We start from the raw sequence: 16,311 nt of genomic DNA, 5'->3' as shown, positions 1-16,311 counted from the left end.
TAAACACGTGGGAGAGAACTTAGTGAAGGAGATTCAATAGTATACAGTATGCTGTACTGTACAAGAGTTAATTATACCCAGAAGGGAGATATAGGTAAAGATTTAGTACTCACAATGGAAGACATCATGTTAGCCATGGTGGGAAGACCGAGGGCGGAGAAAGGGTCTCGGGGCCTGGGGCGTTGTGACCTGGCTGCCACAACGGCATTGGTGGTTGGGGTGGGGCCCGCCGTCAAAGCTGGGCCTGCTGTCAAGGCAGGTACCGCCGTCAAGGCAGGTACCGCCGTCAAGGCAGGCACCGCCGTCAAGGCAGGCACCGCCGTCAAGGCAGGGAAAACGCCGCCACCACCACCGCCGCCGCCACCGCCGCCAAAGAAGGGGTCCTCTTCGAAGGGGTCGCGGATCATGGAGGCCATCATCTGGTCCATCTGTCTCATGATGCTCCGGTGTCCTCTGACAACAAAATAAATATAAATAACACAACCTTACAACAAATATTTATTAACATCAAAATCTCTTTAAAACTATCAGATAATCTATAAAATAATCTACTAATCTTTTTAAACATTATTGATAAAGTCTTTAAAATACTTGTATAGAAACTTTGCTAATCTGTTTATAAGTCATTGGTAATCTCAGTATAAATTACTTGGTAATCTCTAACATAAATCTCGATAATCTCTTTACAGTTTGCTATTTTCTTGACAAAGTTACTTAATATATAGCTTCATTTTCTTTTCAAGTTGCTTGTTACATCCAAGGCGTGTATAGTAGTGTGTGTGTGTGTGTTTGTTTAAATAATAATAATAAACAGTTTACTGAAATAACATGGCAGCCAAAGGGATGAGAATATACAGTCAACAGAGATGATGAATGTTACAAAATTGGGAGTTGGTCACTTGACTGACAAATGATGTACAAGTAACATAAGTGGTACAAATATGATATATAATAAAAAGGTGGGAAAAAGGTCATACAACACGGAATTTTAGCAAAGAAACAATATAAAAAATAAGATCGGCAGGGAGTGAACACACTGCTAACTACGAGTTGCTCATAATTTTTACAATGGTTGGGACTGGGCTGTTCTTAAAGCGATCAGTACGTGCTCGTATGGGCTGGATGCGGTTGTTGTGTCGAACAACAATTCGCGGACGAGGGATCTCAGGTGGGAGCAAGAGCCGGTGTCGAGGATGGTGCAGAAGCTTCTCCCCAAACTTTCAGATTAGGTCATGGTGATGATCAGAGAGCCGAGAGGGTCAGTGTGTTGAGCACTTCTTGATACGTGGAGTAGAAAGGGGAGAAAATAATCTTGCACGCCCTCTGTACTTTTTCTAGGTGTCTCCGGTGTGTGTGTGTGTGAGAGAGTGTTTTGCAATTATGTTCCTTTTGCGAATATTATTGTGATTAAGAACAGTAAAACCCCAGCCTGAATATACAGTATATCTTCATAGTCCAGTCTCCTCACACACACAGATCCCTAGTTGTGTATCCCACCCCACATTGCAGTAGCCTTAATAAGCGATAAGGTCAATAAAATGTTTTCCTCAAGTGTCAAGTTTTCTATATTTATTTACGTACTGAATGTTCTTTCAGACTCCAAGATAAACATTTACGTACACTAGTTTATAAATGATTTACTTGAAGAAAACATAATTGGAGTGATGTTTAAGTGTTAAGACTCTCCTCCATGTTTATATTCTTCTGTTGTTGTAACTCACCTACATTAAGCTTGTCCTCTCGTGCTATATTGGCAAATATTATATATTTTCTCATGACTTTTCCTCCAACCAGACTTAAGGTAAGTTCTGGACAAATCGTCATTTTGCTAGATGGCGTGTTGACATTTTCAGCTAAGTTGTTGGGTCATCGTGAGCTATTACTTTTTATGTTTGTTCTATAAAAATTAGGTTCTTGGGGTGAATAATTTACTCCTCTTCCCCCAGCTCATTGGTCTCTTAGCTTTTCTTCAACTTCGTGTTCAAGTAAAAAAAAATTTTCATGGTGGTGCGGAAGAGGTGCTTTGATTTTCCTAATTCCGCGTGGTTCTTTTCGTGCCCACACGTGTAGCCGTGTGGACATAGATTATTTAGATCAAGTCACCACGAAAAGCGTTTGAATTTTACGGATGTGGGTTAATGTGTTCGAGATGAAAAATTCTCCGATCAAATGCTAATTCCTTCAGTGGGTCTTATACAGTACCTTATAAGGATCCCTGGAGCTTAAGGGAGCTTCTGCGACCACAGCTTCTGGTATATATAGTTTGTGATAAGGCCTTTGTCACAGGTCAGAAAAAGCAGTGGGAAAATCAAAGCTCCAGTACCTTGACGAGTCTATGCGGTGACGTAAGGGGCCCAGTGGGATAATAGGGGCAAATGGGGTTCACATCCCGGGGAGTCTGAAGAACAAAGTAAGCAGATATCAACAGCTTAGTTTGAACACGTTCTGGGTTTGCATCGTCTGTAGACAGTACTGTGTGAAGTACAGGAAGGAAAAAGAACATATCTGTGGAGAGGAACGGGGTGTAAGAAACGTGGGGAAACTTGCTCAGAAGTCTGTGCAACTTAAAGTTACACGAGGCATGTTCGGCAACGGGACATTGAACAAGCCTGGTCATCACAACTCGTGCTGTCAGCGAGGGTTACCTGCAGGAGTATGACTGTGGGTAAGCAGCCTAATCCTCCAGTCACAGTCTCTGCCGATGACCTTCGATAACAAAGGCAGAGAATAATGGTCTCTATACAGGAATAATGTTCTCTGACGCAGTCATCATGAGAGCCAAGGACAGAGACCAGTCCACCCAGAGCTAGAGATGCTTTGTCCCACGAGAGGATGGATGACTTCACTCTCGAGGAGGTTTACAGATGAAGTTTCAGGAATAAGTAAAATTCGAAGTGAGAAATAACCATGATCATGAGCAGGCTGCCATCTACTGTATAGGGGAGCTTGTGTGAGGATAGTTACTTGAATAATGATTATTTTCATAAACACCTATTATCTCCTGAAAGTGAAAGTGAAGCCCACGGGCATGACTGTCCGTGAGGGACAGTGTGAATACAGCACAACACACTATATAATAATCCTTCTGTACACAAGGAGGCGTGGCCAGTACTGCACTCTACTGCCTTCCCCAGGACCAAACCTGCGACTCTTCCGACAGGTGAGCCAGTTTTCTGATACCAGATATATCTGTTTAATGCAAAAAACTTAGAACTGAGTATCCTACTTTTGTGGTCTTAAATCTGCAAGATGCAATAACTAAAATATATATTAAAATGTAAATATTTTTTTGGAAGAATGTTGACCAAGGCCTCTGAAACAACGCACTCAAAGTTGTTGAGAGAACTTGTTTTCTCTGAATTTTACAATGACTGCGACAGTGTGTCCCGTGATCTAGAAACCAATCATTAACTATATACCTTCGCGATATGAAAATCACCTCAAAAAAAAAAAAAAAAAAAAATTATATAATATAAATATGAATATATAAAATTAAGTGAATTTAAAAGAAAAAGAGACACAGACACGCCATAAATAATATAATGAAAAAATGCAAAAACTTCCCCACTGTACAATAAAGGTGAACATTATGAGTTAGTTAGTCCCTTGTAGACAGTGGCCACTCAGGGGGCCCACAATGGTACATAATATTGACTTTCCGGCCAACCCTCCACAAATCCCTCTGGCAGGGGCTAGAATCCGCTTAGCGTCGCTCACTGTCTACTTGGAGGGTCGGAATCGTACTTTTACGGCTCCGAGCTAGGATGGATGGCTAGAATACTACTTGAAGAGTTAGAATTATGCCTGAGGGCCCAGAATGAAGATTAAAACTTTGCTTACACAGCTATAATGCTGCTAGTGCTTTTAAAGACAGAATCCTGCTAGGACTACAAGCCTACTGGGGCTACAATCCTGCTAAGGTTATAATCCAACTATAACTACAATTCTATGACTACACAGACCTAAGTGTCGCTACACAGTTGACACACAACAACACACCAACTAAGGATAACCCAACTTTGACACATAGCTTAAAACATTAATATACATAACGAACCTGTGTCACCATTATCACAGGGGCTCAACTCTTAATGACAAGAGGCCTCAGGGGGGCGAGTGAGTCTTCAACGACACAAGAAACTGAAAGGTCCTGAGGGAACTGAAGGTGTACGAACAAGGTAATAACTTGAAACGGGATAGAGAATTAGTCTAAACATCTGCGTGTATGATGTGATTAAATAACTTACTGAAAAGACATCCGAGAGAGTCAGTTTGACAAGGGTGTAAGCAGTGGTGAGGGAATATCGAGGAGAACCCAACAGGAGGTGACGGCGGACACTTGACAAGCTTCGCTGTCAGGCAGAGAGACAGTCACCGGATAACACAACCACGCATACCCACTGTCAACATTTTTACACCTACTAAAATCCTTTACACACAACACCACCGCCAAATATAAATGAATAAATGTATCTGGGAACGCACATGCACACACGCACACGGAGTATATAGTAGAATCCTTGCGACGCATGGAAAGACGATTTATCAACACATGTAGTAAGCTACTAGATTCTGGTACCTCGGATTCTAAGACAAAATGATTCTGGGTACCCGATTTAGATATCTAATACTTATCTACATATTTCGTTAGGTTGTTAGATGGCAACATTCGAGTATGAGTGCCCCGGGAGCTTGGGCACCTGTTAAGTGTCGTGCCCTGCACATACTATACAAGTTACACATCACCACCAACAGAAGTTTCAAACGAATGATCTAAAGGTTTTGAAATTCAGTGGTTCCAATTTTTTTATTACACAAATTTGAGCGCTTAGGTATTTGTTATAGTTAATATGAGTAATGGGATAAAATAATTTGTGTCAGAGCAACGGAGTGCCATAAAATTACTAAGAAAAGAAGATTCTTAAAGGTAAATTTATCAAGGCATGGTGGTAGTGCATGACACAGACGCCACTTTAACAAGGTGGGCCAAGGAGTGCAATGTGGACACAAAAGCTTGAGGATGACCCCCGATCATCACAGCCTTTAAATGACACCGACAAGGCACTTATCTGACACCCGAGTTGAGAACTTCAATATGGAGGACAGCATGTCTAAGTGATTAAACAAGCACTGAGGTTGGCATTCCACGTGGAAGTGTTTCGATCATCATCCATGAGCATTTGGGGATGTCTAAGGTTCCTGCAAGCTGGGTTCCTGACACCTGGAGTCAAGAGTTGTATCCCAGCAATACAGGAACCAGAATTCTTCAACTCCAGTAGATTGTTATAGCTGGTTAATTATAGGTTCTGTCGAAGTTAACCAAGCTGGTACATTTATATTATATTAGGTTAGAGTAGCGAAACCCAATGTTCTGTTTCTTCCTTTATTGAAGAACTATCGTTCATACAATTCCTGAGTGTATATCAACCATAACTTCCACTATTTATGAGTGTGAAGAGAAAGGACGGCGGCTATGTAAATAGACCGTTTAATCACGTCCTTTCGATGTGAGATTATGAGTGGAACTGCCCGTGGGTGCCGGCTTATCCGAGCTGACCCATGCAGTCAGTGACAGCATCCCAAGGAGGCTACCAATCACGTGATAAGAGCATGACAACTCATAACCAGTGGAAAGTTACAGGGGGTGAATCAGTATATAAATCAAATGCAATTAACCCATTTGTATAATACTTCTGTTGATGAAACAGGGGCCATTACAAGATCCTCAAGTCAAGTCTGTCAGAAAGATCATGACCTCGATTTTGTATAAATCAAAACGATAGCAAAAGACTCTGCTGATTTCTTACCTGCGGCATAAAACAATCACCAGGGCTATGATGCTGCGGCCTAACACGAAAACTGAACAATGCCATCCGAAAGAAACGGCAGGGAATGTTAACTAGGGGTGTGCTCCTCCAAAACAATGGATGGTCTACATATTCAGTACCAAACTAATGTACTTTTAAGACAAAGATTTATGGCAGTGTAACACACTCCCTACAGCCCACATGACCATTATTTGTCCTACATCTGAGCTGAAGGAGGTTATTAAGGTTACTGAAGGTACTGGAGCCAGTGAGGAACAGTCACTCCGATTCCCATGAGACGGACAGAGTGAGCATGGGTGACAAGGGATATATAAGTGTACTGGAGTCAGGAGAGAGACTATACCGAACAATAAAACGATAATAACAACTAACACACAACTAAACACCAGAAAAACTACCAACATTCACACAAACACCACCAACACACTTACAACACACACCACCACCAACACACCTACAACACACACCACCACCAACACACCTACAACACACACCACCACCAACACACCTACAACACACACCACCACCAACACACCTACAACACACAAACACCAACACACCTACCACACACACAAACACCACCAACACACCTACAACACACCACCACCAACACACCACACACCACCACCAACACACCTACAACACACCACCACCAACACACCTACAACACACACCACCACCAACACACCTACAACACACACCACCACCAACACACCACAACACACACCACCACAACACACACAACACACACCACCACCAACACACCACAACACACACCACCACCAACACACTTACAACACACACCAACACACCTACACACACACACCAACACACACACACACACACACACACACACACACACAGAACACCGTAATCTCCTTCCTACTTCACCATTTCTAACAATCCTCTCCCACAACCCCCAACATCCCCCTCCCTCCAACATCCTCTCCCCCACCAACATCCCTCCTCCCCCTCCAACCTCCCCCAAACCTCTCCCCTCCCCCACCAACATCCCCTCCCCTCCATCCATCCATCCATCCATCCACACACACACACACACACACACACACACACACACACAGAACACCGTAATCTCCTTCCTACTTCACCATTTCTAACAATCCTCTCCCCAACCCCCCCAACATCCCCCTCCTCCAACATCCTCTCCCCACCAACATCCCCCTCCAACCTCCCCCAAACCTCTCCCTCCCCCACCAACCTCCCCCCCTTCATCCATCCATCACACACACACACGCCCTGATAACCGAGGCAATCAAGGCTCTGGCTGGTGCTTGTTGCTGGTGATGGTGACTCGACTGGTGGTGCTAGGTGATGGTGACTCACGATGATGGTGGTGCTAGCAGTGATGGTGACTCACGATGATGTGATGGTGATCACTGGCGGTGATGGTGACTCACGATGATGGTGGTGCTAGCGGTGATGGTGACTCACGATGATGATGGTGCAGTGGTGATGGTGACTCACGATGATGGTGGTGCTGGCGGTGATGGTGACTCACGATGATGGTGGTGCTGGCGGTGATGGTGACTCACGATGATGGTGGTGCTGGCGGTGATGGTGACTCACGATGATGGTGGTGCTAGCGGTGATGGTGACTCACGATGATGGTGGTGCTAGCGGTGATGGTGACTCACGATGATGGTGGTGCTGGCGGTGATGGTGACTCACGATGATGGTGGTGCTGGCGGTGATGGTGACTCACGATGATGGTGGTGCTGGCGGTGATGGTGACTCACGATGATGGTGGTGCTAGCGGTGATGGTGACTCACGATGATGGTGGTGCTAGCGGTGATGGTGACTCACGATGATGGTGGTGCTAGCGGTGATGGTGACTCACGATGATGGTGGTGCTAGCGGTGATGGTGACTCACGATGATGGTGGTGCTAGCGGTGATGGTGACTCACGATGATGGTGGTGCTAGCGGTGATGGTGACTCACGATGATGGTGGTGCTAGTGGTGATGGTGACTCACGATGATGGTGGTGCTAGCGGTGATGGTGACTCACGATGATGGTGGTGCTAGTGATGGTGACTCACGATGATGGTGGTGTAGCGGTGATGGTGACTCACGATGATGGTGGTGCAGTGGTGATGGTGACTCACGATGATGGTGGTGCTAGCGGTGATGGTGACTCACGATGATGGTGGTGCTAGCGGTGATGGTGACTCACGATGATGGTGGTGCTAGCGGTGATGGTGACTCACGATGATGGTGGTGCTAGTGGTGATGGTGACTCACCATGATGATGATGATGATGTTGCTGGTGATGGTTTAACAATAATGGTGCTGCTGGTGATGGTGACTCACAATGATGATGGTTTTGTAACTGGTGATGGTGACTCACAATAATGGTGCTGATAGTTATGGTGATACTAATGGTGAGTGATAGTGATGGTGCCACGGTAGTAACTCTGATTGCGATGGTAACTCACTCAGCCCCACACCCTCCAGCACCATCAACCCAGCCCCAAACCATTCAGCACCATCCACCCAGCCCCACACCCTGCAGTACCATCCACTCAGCCCCACACCCTGCAGTACCATCCACTCAGCCCCACACCCTCCAGCACCATCAACCCAGCACCCACACCCTGCAGCACCATCAACCCAGCCCCCACACCTCTCAGTAACCATCCACCCAGCCCTCAAACACTTCAGTAATCATCCACCTAGCCCCCACACCTTTCAGTAGCCATCCACCCAACCCCCACAAACTTCAGTAGCCATCCACCCAGCCCCACACCCTGCAGCATCCAACCACCCAGCCCCACACCTGCAGCATCCATCCACCCAACCCCACCCTGCAGCATCCATCCACCCAACCCCCACACCCTGCAGCATCCATCCCCAGCCCACACCCTGCAGCATCCATCCACCCAGCCCCCACACCTGCAGCATCCATCCACCCAGCCCCCACCCTGCAGCATCCAACCACAGCCCACACCCTGCAGCATCCATCCACCCAGCCCCCCGCAGCATCCATCCACCCAGCCCCACACCCTGCAGCATCCATCCACCCAGCCCCACCCTGCAGCATCCATCACCCAGCCCCCACACCCTGCAGCATGCAGCCATCCACCCAGCCCCCACACCCTGCAGCATCCATCCACCCACACTCCTGCATCCATCCACCAGCCCCCACACCCTGCAGCCCCAGCATCCATCCACCCAGCCCCACACCCTGCAGCATCCATCCACCCAACCCCCACACCCTGCAGCATCCATCCACCCAGCCCCCACACCCTCACTAACCACCTGCCGTGACCTGTCATCCCCTATATTGATTTCCTATACAGTACGTGTGCAATATGCATGTTGGGGCCTGAGGACGTGGTGGTGGCGGTGGAGAGCTGCTCACTGAGGCAGCATCCTCAAGAGGAGACTCACCTGGAGAGGGTTGATACCAACACGGCATCTTTACCTTCCTTTGGAGAAGCTAAAGACCCCAGAAACCTGAGACTGACAAAGTGGGTCGTTGCATTTTTCACATCTGTCCCCCGAGGTGACTGATTACCACCTTTGTCTACTAACAATTTTGACCTCATCTCAGTAGGGTTGGCTCTCGCTCCCTACAAATGTAATTCATCGTCTTTAGTAATTAATAGTTGGTCTAACTACAAAAGGCTTTGGTGCTCTCTCTCTCTCTCTCTCTCTCTCTCTCTCTCTCTCTCTCTCTCTCTCTCAGGGTATGGTTTACTAAGCCCTGCGTCACCAGGGTGCTGTCTCAAACACACGGCGCCCATAACGTAGTGAGGGGGAATGAGGAACATAAGGGAAGCTAGCAATAAAACGTGGCTCCAGCAGTCAATACCCTGGTCTGGTGGCGGTGAAGGATCGCCTACACCACCACCCCTCTTGATCTGACACACACACACACACACACACACACACACACACACACCGTAAATATATACAGCATATATATATATAAAAAAAAATAGCTTGACAAAATTTCAGAACTGACCAGGGGGATTGAGGGAGAATACGACGAACAGAGTAGGACACAAACCAAGCGAGAAAGAAACAAACAAACACAAACACCAGGGTATAAATACGCACTACTTAAATCGAGGTATAAAAAAAACGAGGTTATCTTTTCTTGTTAGTATTCCCGAGATGCTACAATCGGGGGGACTATGTTATGTTGCCTTGTGGAATCTGGTCGTAAAATACACTTAACGTCGTGGGTCAGGTGCTGAGCACTTGTGTTATCTATGACACATCTTGCCTCACCCAAGCCTTTCACTTCACCTACAAGATTCTGTATCAAAACCCTGACCCCCTTTAAAAGTGACGCATGATTAATAGTCAACTAAATGTCCACCATCTACAACGCGACATACTGCTATTAGTAAATAATTATATTCCTCCGCACAAACATAACAACAATATACACCAGGCCATTCGATCATAATCCAACACATGATAGGCTAATGAGATACCAAATTATCCACTTTCAGCTAAACATATGATCAGTTCACAATTAAACACAATACTAAAAGCTACCACTGTCCTCCATCAACATGCCAATATAACGTAAACATCACTCATTCACAGGCAAACATATGACCAATAATAACAAACAAAGCACCATCCGTTAACAACCCAACAAGGAATTACAATCAAACATCACCAATCATCCACAATACAGCAGCAGTAATCAATAATAAATCCCCCCCCCCCAGCCAACCATAAATAAACACACCTGTTACCCAACACTTGTACATCAACTACGTAACAATAAAAACAAAAAATCATGGACCAAAAGATGAAATAAAAAAATGGCGAAAATAATGTCCTGGATACTTAATACCAGGGAGGGTTATTGGCCTACCCCCCCCCTCCTCAACTTTCCACACGTCCCAATCCAGTCCACCTTGTCACAGGTATTAGCTGGACATGTGAGGGGGGGGGGGGCTATAGCTGTGTGTGCCACGTGTTAAAGATGGTGTCCTTGTCTTCAGTATGTACAGTACATATTTTAAAAGATGATGGAATATCTACACACAGCTGTAGTGAGGTAGTGAGTGTTGTGGTGCACTACACTCACTACCTTCACCACTACTACACACACTACCAGCATCACTGTATAGTCCTCATGTACAATCAAAGACAAAAGTCGTGTCGCTGTTTTGTCCGAAGATTAAATATAACTCGTGAAACATTATGAGAGCCCCCTACCACAAGGCAGAAGTGAAGCCCTTCGGCATATGTTTTCACCAAATTTCACGACACGACTTTTGCCTTTCATTGTACATCGATAAACATGACCTCTCAGTTTCTCCATTACAGTTTTGCATATCACTCCAGGAGCAAAAACTTAAACACTACCACACCTCAAACATCGTCCCTTTATATGCTCGTTACACTTACACAGGTACACATCTGTAAGTCGCTCCTACAAAAATCATTAACCGGAACCGGCTTGTTTCACGTGTACATATATGACAAATATCCGTCATGGCCGTAGTAAACATTGTAACATGCAGTGGACCCCAGCATAAGCTAAGGACTCGCACCACGTGAATGAGGGGTCACCCGGGATAACTATATACAGCGGTACAGACTAGTCAAATAAGTTTTCCTAAAATTTGTGCATCTATTCCGAACCTTTACAAACTCTCATTTTCCTCTACCATCCACCACGTGAACCTCCTTCCTTCACCATCATGGACTGTACCACTGCTCTCAGCCCCAGCTTAAAACATCAGAGTCAACTTTATTAAGGGCCTCAGTGGTGGACAACACACGCGTGCCGACATGACTTGCAGGGAGGCCTCAACCCTCACCCCTTTGACCAACACTTTTACTACTCAGCAGAAAGGAGCGCGACACCTTCATTTATCACCACACACTGCTGGCCCCCACGATGGTGACCCCACGCAAATGTATCCAATCAGCTGTCCCCGTTAAAGTAACCCCAAGTCGGTCTATTAAAAAGTAATATACACCTACTTCATACGGAGTTAAATATACTCAAGTAACAATGTAAAATTGTTTCTATAAAGTTGAATCAAGTGACTGACAGCACACAACACTTGACAACTACACCTGTTATTATGAACTTAATAGTTAAACCTCCATCATCACTGGTTTTCCCTTTGTACAAATATCATCTCTCTCTCTCTCTCTCTCTCTCTCTCTCTCTCTCTCTCTCTCTCTCTCTCTCCACCTGCTACCTCACAACCTTACCATCTCAGTGTATTATTTTCAAATTGATAAAAAGTATTCAACACTAAAATACACTCCACACGCCCAACACATTCTTCGGGGCAGCAGAGGACGGACGGGGTTAATGTACAGGATGTTTATAAAGTTCCTTGATGTTTGTGTTATCAAAGTCCCGCAAGGAAGTTTACAATATATCGGTAAGCACTCCAGCATTCTCTGCATACCCTGAGACATTTAGAACCTGTAGTGTAGGCTGTGACGCGTTCATTATATAGTTTGGTCTGCTATTATATGTGACAGGGGACTTGATAAAGACTACTGTAGAAGATTATGGAGTGATATATAACCATCGTTTTGTGTCTGTAATTCCCCCCACGGCACTGTATATATCGACATCAAGGGACTTTGTAAACACTCTGTATTATAAAGCATCTGGTAAAAAATAAGACGATCAAAAGCTACACACATTATGCATAGCCATGTGTACAGTTGCCGACACAATTTCTCTGGACACTTGGCAGTACAGTTTTTGGTATGTAAGGAACTGACGATCATTAGGAGAGAGATTGGAATTTTATCGTATTTTCCCTGTGTTTTTTTTTCTCGATATTGTGGCTCCGATATTAAACCAATCTTATGACCCAGAAGTACATGTCAAATATTGCCATTCAGGTACAAGGCCAAATATGACAACCCATTAAGTATAAAAAAAGGTCTAAGCAGTGATAAAACTTTTTTTTTTAAATTGTAATGAGATAAGCAGATAAGAATGTGTCAAACTCTTCTTCTTAAAAATACCGTAAGGAAATTTAAGTCCAACGTATTTTTTTCTAAACAAGTAATATCTTGTGGCTTTGTGAATGTGAAGAGAATGACAAAAAGCTGAACATCAATAATGGCAACAACATAACTAACAACCCGACTCACCATGAAGCAACACAACCAGAACAACTGTTATGTTCTTTCCCGTCAAACCGTAATCTTCAAAAGTACCGTGAGTAAAAGTGAAACTATCTCAATACAGCTCTTGAAGTACGAGTGTTTCCTCAAGGTGATGCACAGGTGGAGACAGGAATATCAACAGCCTTAGACGTACATTCTCACACAGCCACACCCACCAGCAGTTATAACACGGCATTACTATAGTAAGTGTAAGTAGGAGTCTGTTACATCACGATTTGAAAAGTGAAACATTAGCAATTTCCCGATCATAACAACAGGCGCCGTCAGTGGAATGGCTGACCCCCCACCAGGCAAGGGCCAACATCGCCAAGTTCCCCTAATTGTGCATACAGGTTTAGTGTTCAAAGTTTGGTTACGATGTACCAAAAAAGACTAAGTTTTTGTGTTTCATCCATATATAAACACACTAGCTGAGGCACCCGGGAGAGGGTACCGGGTGCTGCCTGAAGGAAGAAAATATACTTACTAGAGGGTGATGGCTCATAGTTTATGTCCCCACAAGGTCAAAATTAGGGGGACATCTAAGAATAATAACAACCATACGAAGCTCAAACTCTCATGGTAAAAACTGCCGCCGTGTAAAGGTAAGAAGGAGCCTTCCGCCTTTAAGACGTTTGTGGGCAATCTCGGGGCTATTTATATAATCACGCCAAATTTCAGCTCTTTCTTAAAAACCGTGGCCATGCATAACAAAGAAACAAAAATACAGATGTGTCTTTACTGAGGGGGTTCCACCAGTGGGGCTGGGGCCGACCACTGGGACTAGGCCTTACCCCCAAAAAATTTCACCCTCGGGTAACTCCTGAGGTGCTCGGTTTATCTTCAAAACTGTAGCTGTACACAGCGAACATCAACACAAACAAACACGCTGTGCTTTATACAGATAAATACGGACACACAACACTAGGACAGAACCTTTATCTGTCGGCACTCAGCCGCTGAGAGTAAGAGTATCTGGAGCGAACACGAACTCGTGAAGCAATATTGAGACATTTTCAGGCTCTGACTGAGACACGTTAGGAGATGCTGGCTCGTCTGCAGTCGATGATTGAGAGGTATCAATAACACAAGACATTAGGAAATATCAGGTCATCTCCAGGCTGCAACTGAAAGACCTGAGAGAAGTTGGTAAATACCGTGTCATCTCCAGCTGGTGACACACTGACAGTGGAGGCGTAGGGGAGTACCGTGTCATCTCCAGCTGGTGACACACTGACAGTGGAGGCGTAGGGGAGTACCGTGTCATCTCCAGCTGGTGACACACTGACAGTGGAGGCGTAGGGGAGTACCGTGTCATCTCCAGCGAGTGAGAGAGACATCAATAGCAGACTTAAGGAAATATCGTGTCATATCTAGTTGGTAACTGAGAGACATCTAGTGGAGACGTAGGGATATATTGGGCCAGGGCCCAGGCCACTCTCTTCCACAACGTTTCCAATACTTCAACTTTAAAATGACACATTGATTGAAGCTCTTTAAACACAAAATTTTTCAATCAAGTCCTCAATACAACACCTGTGTATAAGTTAGGGTTTTGTACTTTTAGGTTTAACCTTCAATTGTTATCAATACAGACAGTATAAGACTGCTGCAACTTTTATTGTCTTTCAGGGAAATAAACAAAAATATCTAGAAATGTACAAAATTTTCTTCACTGTCGATATACTGCCAAGTTTTATCATCTGCTCGGCGGCCACTGCTGCTCCAACAGACCGCCCAAACTATCACTAGATATATCCATACCTTTGTTGTTGTTGCCTGAGAAGCCTTTATCGTATATCACACACACACACATATCCATCTTTACTATTGTAGCATTTATGTGTTAGTTTGTACCTTTAGCTGCCTACTCGGGTTCTCCGTTCAGCAATACTGGCTTTGTTTCACGTTTAAATTATGATTTCGAGCACACAGGGTGACATTATGCACGAACGAGAGAGTGCGCACACCAGCTCCCCGAGAGATGCTTGTTACGTGTTGACCAACTATTGTTCACACTTGTCGCCGTTCACTCCCTCGACCTCCTCGCGTCCTTCTCTCTGTTGTCCTCATATTTTCCTGTTGTTATTTTTTCCACTCATGAAGTCTCAGAAAATAAAGTGATATTAACCATTAAGTGTCCCCAGTAGAGGCATACACTGGGAAGGTGGATTGAACCTTAGTGGATTAAACCTTAAGATAACGCAAAATATTTAAAAAAACTACATTAACCCAGAATTTGTAAAAATAATGAACTAAATAAATGACTAAAAAACCAAATGAGATTTTACCTGTGGATGGATCACTTTAATTTGTTCATTCGTGTTTACTTACAATGAACTATAAAATTTAGTTAATTTATCTCGGCCAGTTTGTTTCAATAGTCCTGACACACCATCACTTGTTACCACCGCCCCTCACACCACCAACACCCCTTTAATAAAGGCGCTTCATGACATGCTGATATTTACACCAAATGTCACGACATTCTTCGCCTGACCTCACCCTCCACCATGACAAAAAATAATAATAACAATCATTGTCAGAGGAAGTAGTACTCATAAAATTTTAATTATCTAGATGGGTTATCTTTTGTTATCAGGCGGGGTACAGGCAGCCAGCCTGTGCACTAAAGTACTGTCTAAGTCAAATATTTGTTACATTATTCGAACATTAAAAAAAAAGTTACAGCTTTAGATCTGCATGCCAAAGGTCTATATAAACGTACAGTCAAAGACAAAAGTCTTGTCCTGAAATTTGGTGAAAACATATGCCGAAGGGCTAAAACTTTTGGTGCGCTCCGCCTTGTGGTAGGGGGCTCTCATGTGTTTCACGAGTTATACAGGTATTTAATCTTCGGTCAAAACAACGACACGACTTTTATCTTTGACAAAAGATTAGCCACGAGGCACACACGTTTATTTTTTAACTTTGCTCTTTATTAACAAAAACACACTAAGTTTAAAATAATTTCGTGAAATTAGACGTTCGTAAAACCTGTGTGTCCTGATACAGCTAAAAGCGAAAAACTCCACCATGACCACCTCCCGGCCCCTTCCACTGTACACATCTAATATACCGCAACTTTTTTTTTGCCAAATTTCAGTGTATTTTACGGAATCCTGTAGAACTGAATTCACAAAGTGAGCAACGTAATGTGAGACTTAACTCTCAATTACGCCGTACTGTCGCCCTATAGCGGGGCATCAACAACTATAAGAGGGTTGATAACACGCCAGGAACCCTAGCGCGTATGTCACTCATATCACGAATTAAACTATATATATATATATATATATATATATATATATATATATATATATATATATATATATATATATATATA

At 44.2% G+C, this 16,311-nt stretch overlaps 1 protein-coding gene across 4 annotated transcripts in view; it reads right to left on the bottom strand.

Moving 5' to 3' along the window:
• Positions 1–16,311, bottom strand: part of LOC121873319 (myeloid leukemia factor 2-like) — a 147,797-nt gene that overhangs the window by 67,409 nt on the left and 64,077 nt on the right. For all 4 annotated transcript variants that reach the window (XM_042376831.1, XM_042376832.1, XM_042376828.1 and 1 more), the window contains exon 2: positions 114–453. In XM_042376831.1, coding sequence (XP_042232765.1) covers positions 114–453 — 340 coding nt within the window. The remainder of the gene's footprint in view (positions 1–113; positions 454–16,311) is intronic.

Source organism: Homarus americanus, unplaced genomic scaffold, assembly GCF_018991925.1.
Source record: "Homarus americanus isolate GMGI-L3 unplaced genomic scaffold, GMGI_Hamer_2.0 scaffold32929, whole genome shotgun sequence".
Lineage (NCBI taxonomy): Eukaryota > Metazoa > Arthropoda > Malacostraca > Decapoda > Nephropidae > Homarus > Homarus americanus.
The sequence above is the reverse complement of the archived record's forward strand: the minus strand, read 5'-3'. Positions and strand labels throughout refer to the sequence as shown.